This window comes from Nyctibius grandis, chromosome 33 (assembly GCF_013368605.1).
Source record: "Nyctibius grandis isolate bNycGra1 chromosome 33, bNycGra1.pri, whole genome shotgun sequence".
NCBI lineage: Eukaryota > Metazoa > Chordata > Aves > Nyctibiiformes > Nyctibiidae > Nyctibius > Nyctibius grandis.
In genome coordinates, this window is record NC_090690.1 from 2,221,453 (window position 1) to 2,235,709 (window position 14,257).

The 14,257-nt window shown below is 46.1% G+C and overlaps 1 protein-coding gene across 1 annotated transcript; it reads right to left on the reverse strand.

Annotated features, from left to right (window-relative positions):
- Positions 1 to 4,162: 4,162 nt before the first annotated feature.
- STC1 (stanniocalcin 1) lies at positions 4,163 to 11,941 on the reverse strand. The gene is given in 5 exon segments (XM_068421513.1): positions 4,163 to 4,607; positions 7,841 to 8,052; positions 9,077 to 9,219; positions 11,511 to 11,880; positions 11,882 to 11,941. Coding segments are annotated over 5 exon segments (1,056 nt in total). The 3' UTR covers positions 4,163 to 4,336.
- Between the last annotated feature and the right edge of the window lie 2,316 nt (positions 11,942 to 14,257).

A 14,257-nucleotide genomic window follows, 5' to 3' on the forward strand; every position in this document is an offset into this window, starting at 1 on the left:
GCCCCACAGGTGTGTGCTGGGACATTAACATCACGTCCACTATAAATGGGAAAGCTGCTGGGGAGGGGGGTTCTTTCCTCTGCTCCCCTCTCTTCTCCTTCTCCTTCTCCTTCTCCTTCTCCTTCTCCTTCTCCTTCTCCTTCTCCTTCTCCTTCTCCTTCTCCTTCTCCTTCTCCTTCTCCTTCTCCTTCTCCTTCTCCTTCTCCTTCTCCTTCTCCTTCTCCTTCTCCTTCTCCTTCTCCTTCTCCTTCTCCTTCTCCTTCTCCTTCTCCTTCTCCTTCTCCTTCTCCTTCTCCTCTCAACAATTGCTCTCCCCGGAGTGACTTCCCACCACTCTATGGGCTAAGTATAATTTTATGTCTTTTGTATTAGCATTGATGTTGGTTTCCTTATTTTATTAAATCTGTTTAAATTTTAACCCACGAGTTTCCCTCCTTTTCCCCATTCCCTTTCTCGGTCGGGGAAGGGACATTGGGTGAGAGAACAACTGCTTATTGTTTAGCCCTGGGTGTGGGCTAAATGTCTGCATTGCTGGACAAAACAAGAAGGAAGAAGAGATTTTTTTTTTAAATCCACCTTTATTGCTAATATTTGCCCTTTGGTTCTCTTGGGCAACGTGCTGGGGGAAATAGTTTTTTAGACTTCGCAGTAGCTTTTGGAGCACTAAGTCTGAATCAGCCTGCCACTCTTCCTCTGATGAGTATTAAACATTTTTTATCTTCCACTGGAAATTAGAGACTTCCTGAATGAAGAGTAAATGCCCATTTACACGTACATCAGAGCCAAACGCGAGGTATTTTCTTTTTCCTGCAGTGCTGTTATGGATGCGTTCATTACAAAATGGTTCTGCTTTAGCTTTGTTATCAGGCTGAAGAAGACACAATGTACAAGGTCAGGCCACTGTCCAAGAGAACCATGACAAGAGCTTTATTAGCACTGGGATTTACAGCTGCTCTCGGACATCGCGGGGCCCAGGACTGGAGGTTTTGGTCAGACCAAACCTACCCAGAGGATTGTTCCAGTGACGCTCGGCACGGTGGTCTAGATGCCAAGAGGCTACTTCAGGAATCACTTACTCTGCACTCACGTTTTTCTCCAGCCTTGCTGGAGCATCCAAAGCTGGAGCCTGCATGAGATGAACCTCTGAGTTCACACCAGCTCCGCTGCAGGATCCAAACCAGAGACATTCAGCATCCAGGACAGACGTCAACGCTACGACGCGCGGTCGAAGGTAAGTGCAGCAAGTACCAGTATCAGCAGTCACAGTGAGGGTCAATGAAAGAGTCAGACACTAAAAACCCTTAAATTTGACATTTTATTTCATTGCAGAAGAAAATCCAACATAGGCCTCATTATGTTATGCATCTTTAATTATAAAAATAAGCAAAGAAAATAACTTGCATCTTTCTCATTACTATGATATGTTTCAAATAACCTTTATATGAACACACTGAGCTTTAAAAATGTAATTTAAACAATAAATAATGACATATACCAGATATGCTCACTGTTTATTCCAGTACTCAGCAAAAAAAACCCCAAAAAACCCAAACTCTCTCCCCCTTCTAAGTATCTTTAAATTATAAATACATAATGCAAATTTATAATGGCACAAAACATCTAAAGTGCAAACAAATCACAATGAGAATCATGCAAACGTTTCTAGATAAGCCCCTCCCCGCCCCCAAGAGAAATCATTTTGCAACGAACGCAAGATTAAAAAAATAAAGCATTAGAGATTAAATAAAATGTGAAATAGCTGGACTTAACATTGAGAATCATTCCCCATCCCCAGGGGATCTCCCTCACCTAATTCCAACCATCTAAAATGGGGCACCCTGCGTCTCTCCCAGTTATTTTCCCAGTCGTCTTCCCCACCCGAATTAAGGGGACAAGTTTAAATTCCCACTGGAAAAAGAAAGTTAACTATGGCAACCCAAAAAGATGGGGTTTGGGGTACTCTGACCGTCCTCCCCAGCCCCAAATCAACTTTATAAACCTTTGGGTTTTTGTAGACACGGATGCACAAAGTCATGGAGAAGCCACTCGCCATGAGGAGCGTCTCCACGGGAACGCGTGGCTGCTGGATGCCCCCGGTGAGCTCCGCAGCACCAGCGTGGCCATCCAGGCGTGGGCTGGACACTGCCTCGAGCCACGGAAAGACCTTTCTGTAACGATTTCCCCACACAGCAACACGTACTCGATGCACCAACCCCAGCAGCCTCCCCTCGTTAGCAATGCCCAGCTCCCAGCGGTGCAGCGCGAGGTGGGACGCTGTAGGGCGGCCAGTCGCACGTGCACGGTTCTGGGATCAGTTCCTAAGCGTAAGTTGAACTTTCAGGGTCAGGATATTCAAGGGGCCTTTGGTTTTCACCTTGCAAAATGTCTTTGTGTTGGACTCTGTATACCTGACTGTGATTTAAGAATGAGCAATATTGCATCTTGCTTGCCCTGGACAGCACGATTCAGAGTATTAATAAAAATAAAATAACAACCCTCTACCGTCAGCAACATTTTTTGCTGCTTACAATTTTATGACAGCACTTTTGGGCTACATTTAATGAAGACAGCAATATCAGAAATGCTGCCACTGCATCTGGTTTCAATATATTAGCAGCAAGTTATTGTTTAAAGGCTTTGTGGTTTAAAAAAAAAAAAAAAAGTTATATTGCTTTAGATTTTGAAAAGAAAAATAGATCCCTCCTTTATTAGCTCTCTAACTAGTTAAGCAAGAGTCATCCACTCTGCAGACGGGCCCTAACGGGATGGATTTGGAGAGTGGAACTGGCCTCGTTGATCGCATACCACAACGTGGCTTTTTTTGGCTCCCTGAAGCCCCGGCTACTGTGCAGCCTTTGGGGGAGGCCCCCGGGCCCCGCGGCGGGGCCGGCTGCTCCGCTCCCGCGAGCTGGACAGCAGGAAAGGCAGGTCTGAGCGTGTTAATGCTCCCAAAGGCAGGCACGCTGCTTTACTGCTGAAGCTTAAGGGAACTGAAGGATTTTTCCTGCCTTTCCCCAAAAATCAACTTTCTAAAGGAAGTTTTACCCTGTGGCAGCTGTGAGATCCCAAAGCAGCTTTTTGTCAGCCCTCTGATAATCCCCCCAACAGCTCTCCAGCAGCACTCGTGCCTCGGGCAGAGCTACGTCTCACAGCAGTTCTGTGGAGATAGGACTGGCCACTCTGAACTCTCCTTTTTTTTCCATTTTAACTATGAGAAGAGAGGCTTGTTTCCAGCTCTGTCTTAATAATTTCTGTCCTGAACACTTTCTCTCTTCCATTATAAAAAGGCCACAGAGTAGAATGTGAACTCTTGAATATGACAGAGAGACTGTTTCCAGGAAAAAAAGAAATAGCTAACTTACAAAACTAAGTTTATGCAATAAAGTTATTATATTCTGCTCCTTTTAAGCAGACTCTCATGGAATTTATGTACAGTACATGACAGATTTTAAAACTATTTATACCACAGTTAGAGCAAGACCTTTAATACTCTAGTCTTAAGACAGGGTTTGTTTTTGTTAGATTTCTTTTAAAGCTTTAGACAGTTAAATACAGTACATAGATGTTAGCTTTTAAATACAATGCAAGATTATGTAACCTTCTGACTAGCTTCAACCATAGACTGGCACCTCTCTTAATCATTTCCATAGTACAAAATGTTCCTTTCCTGATTTGGTGTGTGTCGGGGGGGGCAGTTTTAACTCATTTTGCACTGTGGTGCCAGGTCATGATAACTAGACTCACCCACAGCTAGCGAGTTCGGTAAACCAACGGGTTAACGGTGCTGTATTGGAAGGGTTAGGACTGCATGACACTAAGAGACCAGGAATATGACATTCATATTCGTCCATGGCCAGCACAGATTCATAACACGAATTCCATTGACACCTTCCGGGTGTGCAATAGTTATTAGTGCATCTATCGTCGCCTACCAGCTTACTACAAGAGAGAATAAGCTATTCTCCTCGGTGCCAAATCTTCAGACTTCAATGGTGTTAGTGCTAAGGTACATGTAGGGTTTGGTGTCTGAAGGCCTGACTACTGTACGGTTATATTTAAGACTAAGATTGTTTGGGGTATCTTTTTGTAGGGGGTGGGGGGGAAGATGGAGACATTTTGATGGTGGGAAAGCTGAGACACTGAACACAGATCCATGCAAAAGTTTTGTTCGAGAGGAATAGAAAATATTAATGACTAAATCTAAAACCAGTTCCTAGTTGTTATTAAAACTAGCTACAGTACACTTGGTTTGGGTGCATTACTCTTCTAGAAGAGAGACCTCAGCTTTGGTAGTGCTTAGCATCCCTTACACACCCATGGCTGCTCCCCCGAGGCCTTACGCGCTTTCGGCGGAGCTGCGCTTTGTGTGGGCCGGGCCGGACCCCTCACCTCGGAGGTTCCTGAAGTAGAGTTTTAGCTTCTGCGGCTCGGTGATACGTCTCCTGGCGAAGTCCGCGCGCGGGTGGCCTTGGGCGCAGTGATCTGTCTGCAGCAGGTGGAAGAGGCTTGCCATGTTGGGCCCGATCTTCTCCATCAAGCTGTCCTTGATGGTGCTGACAGTCTCTTCATCACACTCCAATAAGCTTCTCACCAGCTTGTTGTAATACCTGCACGAGAGTCACCATCCATTATGTCAAGGCACATCCCAAGAAACAAGGTAAGAGCTGAACTCAAATCCAAGCGATAGAACTACAAGAATCAGGATTTTAAGTCATTCGGGGTGTATTTGAAATTGATTTTTGACAGTGCACAATGCACACATTCTCACTGCATCTAACAAATGCCCTGGACCTGGAGACGCTGTGCCTGTGACATACGGAAAGAACACAACCCGCTGAACTTCTAATTTAGTCATCCTAAACGAGCAGCTGCTCCAGCTCTGAAAGGCACAAGTGATTTTGGTGTTACCCTGGTGAATCGCAAAGAAGGTGAGAGGGAGGAGCTAAGACGATCTAGTAATTAGCTTCAGTGTGTGTTTTACTCTCCACTAAACAATGGGAGTTTCTAGAGCTTTAGGAAGAAAATAATTGCATCTTTCTAATGGACAGATACTGCCCATCGCCAGACAGGATAACAGACTGAACAAGCCACTGGTCTGAGCCAGCACGACCCTTCCTATGAATGTATCCATCCCTGTGGCACCATCCGCCCCTCTCCCTTCCCCTCCATGCACAGCCTTTAGCAAGGGACCAGAAGAGGGAGAAGCTCAGTCCAAGTCGGAGCCTGACAGATGCACGTATTCCCCGGGGACAGATCTGTAGGACATACAGTCAGTTGTCACTTCCAACAAGCTGACCATGCATTAAATCACAAGTGAGGACCTTATGCTTCGCCCTGTTGCGTGCCTGCCTCCTCCACAGCCTGCTGCTGCATTTTCGCCTTCCAGCAGCCTCGAGTACACGTTCCTTGCTCAAGGAGGGAGCCAGGAAATTGTGCTGACCTGTTTCCCCAGCGCTGCTTGAGCCGAGCAGAGAAGAGTGCTCAAAGGAACGACCCTCCACGGGGCTAAGGCAGGATCAGCACAGCCTGCGTGCACGGCTGGCTTGGGCAGGGAGAGCAAAGCTGGCAAGTGGGACCTCACTGTACAAGAGAACATCTTCCTAGGGAAAAAGTTGGGAAAAGAGGAGCAGTCTCATATTTGCTGGGCTACTTCTGCCTGAAAGGACAACAGGGAACTTATTTTAAGCTTTTAAGGTCACGGTGACATTTTTCCACAGGAGCAGAGAAGAGAATAACCTGCAGGTGGAGGAGGGGAAGGAAGAGGGAAATGAGAGTTCACATTCAAACTCCTTTCCTAACTCTCAGCTCTGGCCTTTAGAGCAGCCAGGGGAGGTCAGGTGAGGTTAAAGTTTCTGCTGCACTTGAAGTACAAAAGGACCTGGCTTTGGCACGGTGAAGCATGGTGCAAGCACAGCTCAGCAGTGCTAATATTAAGGTCTGAAGCGTGCACAGTAGTTGATGACGAATACATCTGTGCGAGCCGTGCGTCCAGCTTCAGTCAGTCCCAGCTGAAGAGGACAGGAGGAGCAGATCCTACCCACCTTCCTCTGCTGTGCTGCCTCCACCTCCTTCACACAAACACAGCCTGGTGGTTTCCATGGCCGGAGCTGCAATCAAACAGCTCGCTAGTGCCTTTCTGTAGCTAGACAGCAAGCAAAGGCAACCAGGCTTTCCTCCCTCCCGCTCCTGCCATGAGATTAAATCACAGGAAGATGCTATGACCTTTAACTACTTCCTCTCAGTGTCCCAGGCCAAGTGGCACATTCTTATTCTGTGGCTATGTTGGGACAGGGGCTGGGAAAGCAGGATGCTTTAGGAGCTCTCAATGTAAACTATTAGCTGGGAAATCCTGCTGCTTTTGTTACTCAACGTGTCATAATATCCTTTGGCTTCGCAAGGGTTGGCGGCTGTGGGGGAGGAGTTCCCTCCGCCTCAGGAGACAGCGGCTCTGGAGAGGAACGGCCCCAGCACGTAGAACACCGCTGCTGCTAGCGCTGCATCCTCCCTCGCCCGCGTGGCCACACGTCCCCCCTTCACCCCAACGCCCCTACAGCCCCACCAAGGGCTGTTTAACTCTACACTCCATCGTATTAACCCAAACTGCTCTTTCAGCCTATAAAACACTGATGCCACAGTGCTGCCTGCTCCTCATCCCAGCCCTTGGGGGAACACTCAAGCAAACCTCTTCCAAGTTTGCTTGGGGGAAGAGAGGAAAGACACACAAGTATAATTTTCGCCTTCCCACAAGTATGATTTTCTGGTTCTAATATCTACAATAGAGTTTTCTATAATATTTACGCTGGTCAGAGATGCAACGTCTATATATCACTTCCACACCTGTCCTAGGATAGGTCTGGAGGCTTAAGATACTTCTAGATCAAGTCCAACAGCCACCCCAGAGGAGCTGTAGCATCCACCACAGTCAGCCAACACGTTAAATTGCAGCTTGGTCTGTTTGCACTCAAATTCTAGAGCATATTTACTCAAACTGTTCAAAAAGATCCCTTTTATCCCAATCACAAGACTCAGCACTGATTGTTCCAGGACTTAGAGGAAGAAATCCCTGCCCTTGCAGCGTGACTGCGCAGACTGCAGTAGCTCCCGAAGCCTCTCTCTGTCCCTTGTCCTTGGAGGATGGGGACAGGGCAGTTCTGTGCTCAGATAAAGGCGTCACAGAGCAACATGACGTGCCCGTTTCTGCAGGCAGCCTTCGCTATCAAGAAGGAACAGGGGGGAAGACAACCCTAAAAGAGACCACTAAGAACACCAGACTATCCCCAGAAATATGAACCACCGGCTCATGGCAGAATAAGGTTTTAGAGGAGCCTGTTTGCTGGTTCCCTTTAAGCTTTCCTAGTTCTTCATATTGCCATGGTAAGTCAGAGGGAAAAGTCTCATTTGCTCAGTGCCATATAAACCCAAAAAAGGGGACGGCTGCAGTCTGAATGAAGTTGCAATAGGTTGAGAAGCTCTTAAGTGCTCAATACACCAGAGATGCTCCTTTAATCAAACTGGTTTGGTATTTAAAAGCTCTGTTTACCATTATACTGCATTCAAACTAAAAGAACTAACATTTAAGCAAACTCCAGGCTTTGAAGTAATGGATATCTAGTGAATTTTATGATTCTCCCCTGGCGATGTTTATAAGTGTATTTACCAAAAAGAGAATCAGAAGAATGCCGGTAAAACTTAACAAGGATTTGAAAAGGCAGAGAGCATTACTTAGGCTAAGCTATATTACGACTTGTAAGAAGTTAGTCAACTTGGTTCCTCTCATTTCTTTCTCTGCGCTTCACATTTTTGCATTTGAAGCGTTTCAGCTGAGGAAAGCTCCACGTACCGGTTTGAGAACTGATTTGGAAGCTGGACGACCTCCGTGATGGCTTCAGGATTCCGTTTCGCAATGCCACACATGTCCAGTTTGCTGTAGCACTCCTCCTGCACCTCGGAGATCATTCTTTGGAAAGTGGAGCACCTCCGGATGGCGAGGAACACCTTGGACGTTACCCCATTTGCGATGCACTTCAAGCTTTCTTTCACAAAAGCTTTTCCCTGGGAACAGAAGAAAAACCTTAAAACTGCAACAGATTTCATAGAAAGGGATGTATTAACAGATACTCTGCTGTGGCTGGCTGCTATTAATTACCCTTGCTGCAATTACAGACCTGCTGGAGGTCCCTTCCCAAGCACGGCAGGGAATTGGACCTAAATGCTTGCAGATATTGCATGGTTACATTCACAGCAGTTCCAGTTGGGATGCACAGAGGGAGAACAGCGAGCTCCTGTTCCCAAAAGGTTCAGGCAATGGAAGTCTTTGCGTGAACACACCTAGAAGTGCCAGCACCAAAGATGGGCCAGTTCTGCCCTCCGGGAGGGGGCCGGACTGCTCGCTGCACACCAGCGATTCAACGCATCTGGTTCACCAGACCTCAAGATGCTTTAAGAGCTTTTAAGTTTGTCCTTGGGAGCGAGAGGGCAGGGAAAGAGGGGGCGTGCATGTTTTGGGAAGAAAGTACGAAGGGAAAGGGCCCTTGGCAGAGCCACAGTCCTCTGATATTACCCTATTTATTCTGCTGCGAGCGACTGCAGCTCCGGAGAGGCTGATCTGGCCATGCATTCCCAGGCCCAAAGACTTCCAATTCAAATCCCAGCCCTGTGCCAGGTCACACAGTCAGAAGACTTACTTTGTTAGAAGAACGTTTATATTTCCTCCTGAAGAGGAAACTTAGCTCTCCGCCCCACAAAACACTCCCTGCCAAGTCCTCACACATAGCATACAGTATGTGGAAAATGTACTGTAGAAAATAGCCCTGAAGGATGCATTTGTAGCCAAAAACCAGAATCGTGGTTCAGAGGAGTAGCTAAGCAGCAGGAAGGGCTGCAAGAAAGGAAGGGTTAAGCCTGCACAGACCCCATCTCCACAAGGACACAGAAATTAAGGCATCCACTCAGCAAAGCATTTAAGCACGTGTTTTAGTGCCACAGGACTTGTAAAAGCACTTTATTGGATCACAGCATGAAAAGGCAGCTCTAACGGCGAGGTATTATTCTTGTCCCCTTTCTACTCGTACCGTACCTGAGTGTCAAATTTAGCAGCACTGTACAGGAAGGACTTGCAGATGTCGTACATGCCATCCGTGTCGCACGTGGAGTTCTCCAGGCAGGCGAAGGCCCCGCAGCCCACCTGGAGGGCACTGTTCAGGCAGCGAACCACCTCGGCTGCGGAGAGAGGCACAGGCACAACGTTACGGACGCACCGCTCCCCGATGCCCCGCGCCTTAAAGCCCTTCTCCAGCACAACGTCATGTCATGCTCAGCTGTGGTCAGGCAGTGGCCTTATTGCTTCTCGGGACTGGAGGGAGAGGTAAGGAAGAGAGGCCAAAGGCGCTGCCAAAGGGAGTTATTAAGTGAAGTCATGCAACACATCACCAGCAAATCAAGGAAGAGAAACTGCGACAACCAAAACCTTCAATAGGTTACACACGGATTAAAAGAGAGGCAACATCTGATAGTCTTTGGCTAGGTGGAGACTTACAGCTCCATCCCAACCTAATTCCGACCGCATGCATTTACAGCTTCACTCAGAGTTCCTCTGAAGAAGGCAGAAGTAATGAGGACGGGCCCATGAAGAGCACTGGGAGGTGAGGTCTTCTCCACGGTCTTAGACTCAAGGGAGGTCAGAGCAGCTTGGCAGCATCTGGCTCACAAACCTCATTTGAAAATGAGACTGAAGTGATGGCAATTGCCAATAAGCTGGCATGAAATTTGCACTCACTGCGAGCAAGCGCTGGCTTTGGAGGTGTTTGTGCTTTTCTAAAAAGCGTGAAGTATCCAGAAATAAGATTTTAGTTTGGGTGTCAATTATCAGTACTACAAAGGACTTGAACGAGCAGCTTGGTGCTAAATACTAACCTGGTGCCCAGCAGTTTGCAAGCACAGCCAAGAAAGGTCATATTGCTGGAGATTCGCAAAGAGGAGGGAGGTTTGGGCAGAGCAAGTTAAGGTAATGGAGCTGACCATGTATAATTAAAATCCTTGAGGCAGTAGTTAGACTGAACAGGAGGGTATCCATGTCATCCCATCTTTTTTAGTGCAGATACTACGCATTTTAACAATGAATCAGCAGTATTGCCACATGATTGCCCTGAAATTAGTAGGGATTAACCTTTTTTGGTAAGCTGAACATCTGTCCCCTTATGTGTCTGTGCAAGGCACATTCATTACTTTTGCAGATCATGTTACGAGATATTCTTTAGGAAGAAATACAAACCCAGGCTCCCATCAAGATCCTAGGTGTGGGAAAAGTGAGAATCTGCATTTAGTGGACGAGAACACACCTTATTAAGAGCTGAGTTGTAGCCTAAAGACGTATCTATACAACCAGGATCTTTACAGAAAAGAGGAGGAAAAAAAATATTTAAAAAAAAAAAATCACCCAATTAACCCCTGCTTATTCTCCACTCTTGCTTACGTGCCTGAAGGGAGAAATATTTGGTAAGATCATCCTCTCCCCAGTTCATAACCTCACCGTCGCACAAGTCATTCCCATAATTATGTTTCCACAGGTTCAAATTATAACTTTGCTTTCAGCAGACTTAGTATGCATTAAGCTTTTATTGTTTTAGGCACGGTGCAATAGTGAGACCCTATGTTTCTATAGCAACCAAATACAAAAGGAAATTGAGCAAACACCCTAGTATAATGCTGCAGAGCCTTGCAGATCTAAAATAAGACATCTGTTAATGAGCTCCAAATTAGAGACCTAATATCTTTTCAGTATACTAGAAGACAGATTTTTAATTTCCATTGTTCCAGACAATGTGTCCAACTTATCTAAGCATCTATAGTGCACAAAGTAGAGACATCCAGAGCTGACTTGCCAGCAATTTTTTTATCCATTGTAAAAGCAAGTTTGCTAAATGTCACAATCGCATTTTTACGGTACCATCTCACTGATAGCAATCAGTTTTTGAAAATAAATGCTAGCAGTGGACAGTTTCTAGGTTACTGCATTCTTCAAAGTCGCATATCTCTCTCCCCCTCTTTGAACAGACAGATGTTTGGCAGAACAATGGTTCAGTCAAATTTCCACGGATTTTATCAACTTCCTAAAAAGCAAGGAATTTAAACCCAAGTATGACTGCAATTGGGGAAGAGAGAAAGATACATGCAAGCAGGGGGGAAAAAAAAGTGCACAGAACTCATTTAGTAGATGGGGGAGGAGGAGAGAAAACGGATTGCATCCTGCAAGCAGATCACACACCGGTTCCCTGACCCAGCTCCTGAAAGGAGATTTCTTCTCCAGCTATGCACCAATATCCTCCTGAATCAGACCCTTTAATTAATATTTGTTCCTACCAGTCATTAAGTTTATAAGCAAAACAAAAAAAAAAAAAGAAAAAAGAAAAGAAAAAGGAAGGGAAAAAAAAGAAAAAAATCAGCAGTAGAGATATTTGAAACAGTTTAACAGCTGAGGGTTCAGGCTCAAAGCCCTCCTTGCTGGGTGTTACCTGAGTTCTGGGCTGCAACCCTGGGTTTCCTGGGGCTCACAGAGTCATTCTGTTCAGCTTCATAGGATGCAGATGCACTGATCACCAGCAGCAGGAGAAAACCAGACTTTAGGAGCATTCTCTGACAAGTTTCCGCTAAGTGTGGTTTTTTGGGTGGGTTGGTTTTTTTTTTTTTTGGTGTATGTGTGTGTGTCTCTCCTCTTCCACTTCGGCTCGAGCAAAGATGTGGATCTGGATACGCGCTCCCAGGGAGAGAGAAAGGAGTCACGGGGACGTGCCGCAGCCCGGCTCTGCCTGGCCCCTCTGGCTCCTGCTCGCTGGGGGACCAGGAGCAGCGCCGAGGGCTTTTATAGCCGCCCTTATCGGTCCCCCCGCGGGCTGCCGAGCCAATCGGGAGGCGCTGGGCAGAGCCAATGGCAGACTGGACTCATTCAAGCCCCAGAAAACTGCAACTTCACAGGAAGAATATTTTCCAGCCAATTAAAAGTACCTGCCAAAACAACAATAACCAAAAAGTTAATCTTTGGAGAGGCGGTGGGAAAGGGAGGGGGGGACTTCCTATGGATAATTGAGCTCAAGGAAATGACAGGGCAGTCCTAAATCTTCCACCCCCCCCAAAAAAAATCACCTGCCCTTTAAGAAAAGATATTTTCCCACCCGTTTAGCAGTTATCCCAGCCTGGAAGAAGGGAAGGGGCATTTTTGTACGGCACGTACGATGGGGGCTGGCACGGAGCCTTCCCGCAGCGGGGCAGCTCCGCACCTGCCCTCGGCCCCCCAGAAAGGCAGAGAGGACGTACCTGTGTGCGTGCAGACGGGAGGCATCGCCTTTGCCTGCCAAAGCACGTGTGCGCAACGCCAAACCCGTGTACAAACACACTACACCTCACGTAGGCACATGCAAATACCCTCTCGGTGCCTAAAACCTTATTCCTTGTGCACCACATTCCTTATCTTCCCCTCACCTGCACAATTATGTTAGTAAAAGCACACGTTCATACCTCAGAGTTCAGCACAGTCTTGCTTTTACTGCTTCCCAGTGAAGCTCAAGAAACAATTTTTTAGGTGTTTGGTAGTTTTCCTCCCCCACAAATTCAATCCTGTTTTTCAGATTTCATAACGGGAGGAGGCACCCTAATGCTTGATTTAATCTTCATTTTAATAGGCACATAATGAGGATTAACACACTGGAGAACTGATTATCCTGTATACCAGAGACAATTTAAGGCTCCGAGTATTTAAGGGATGAAAGTATAAGCAGTAGTATTAAGCCTTAGAGCTGAAAGGAAATTGGGAAGGTGCAGGGAGAAAGAAGATTTATAGATAAAAAGTTACAAGTTCCTGCAGCTTACAATAAGTTGGAAGATTTAGATATCAGATATTACTGATCAGAGAGGAGATAGATAGCTTCTTTGGATCCTGAGCATGTTTGATTCTCACTCAGCTATCCCCACGATCTTTTCTGTCGAGGGAAAAATACTCTCGTCTCTGTGGTGCCAGGCAAGGAAGTGCAGGTGCCAGGTAAGGAAATGCAGCTCAAACAGGCTCATAGATCTGTCCACGCACAGAAGTTCTGTTTGGATGAACCAATTCTACAAACCTCATTTAAATGGAGGTGCAAAAAAACCCTCGTCCTGTGGGCATTCATTCAGGTTTATGGGTGGCTAAATTTAAGTCAATAAGGAAGCAATTTAAAGAAAAACAGAAGTAGCCTCTTCCTTAGCGGAGCTCCAGAAACAGTGGCCACTGCTTTACCTCATTCCTGCCTTTTTTAGCCTGAGTTTGACAGCTCTGCCCGTGGCAACGGGACCGCTCTGCTTCCTCGCCCCATCCCTGAGCTCCGATTTCTTCCAAGGAGGAGCTGACAGCTCAGTTTGGGCTGTGCAGCCCCGTTCACGTTGGCATATTTGGTGTCAGCTTCAATTGGAATGGGAAGAGGAGCGAGGTTGTACTCCTGCCTTGGGGTCAAAATAACAGCTGTGCCAGATGTTCCAAGAACATTCAAAAAGCACTGAAACAGAAGGGTTTCGGGTTTCGTCTCAGTTTTGTGACACTGAGCCAATTTCATTAAATAAATAAATTAAAAAAAAAAAAAAGCAGCAGCAGCCCTGCAAAAGCACTGTGGTTTCTCTACTTAATAGGACCAGTCCAGTTTGCAAGTGAGAATAGTCCCATCGGGTTTGATTCCGATTAAATCAAAAGCAACTCTGGCATTGACTTCAATGGGGGATGAATCACCGTTCTATCTAAGTCCTATTTGGAGTGGAAGCATTGCATTTTCCACAAAATTGAATTTCAAACTCAAAGCCTGATTTCTCCACCCCTTCACCCCCAAGGTGAACATTCCTACTTGTCCTTTTTAATGTTTCAATCTGAACTGAAATAGTTTGCAAAACAAAACAGGTTGTCCTGGCCCTGTGTGCACGTATACATCCTGATTTGAGTCCAAGCGTAAGGAAAAACTAGTAGCAAGTAGTTCCTATAGATACTAAAATTCTTCCAGCACATTTTCTATTATTTTTCATATCATTATTCCAGGGCTGATTTACTCCTTTAGGGACATATTTAGTATTTACACCCACTGCATATTTTTAAAGCAACCGGTTTTAATTACGAACAGCAGTAACAAGAGATTAACTCTAAGATGAGGCTCAGGTTGGTGACGGGAACAGGCACTACAATACAGTGATATATTGGATCAGGACACACGCAAACATTATAATATCAGAAAAGCTTTATCAAGTCTCC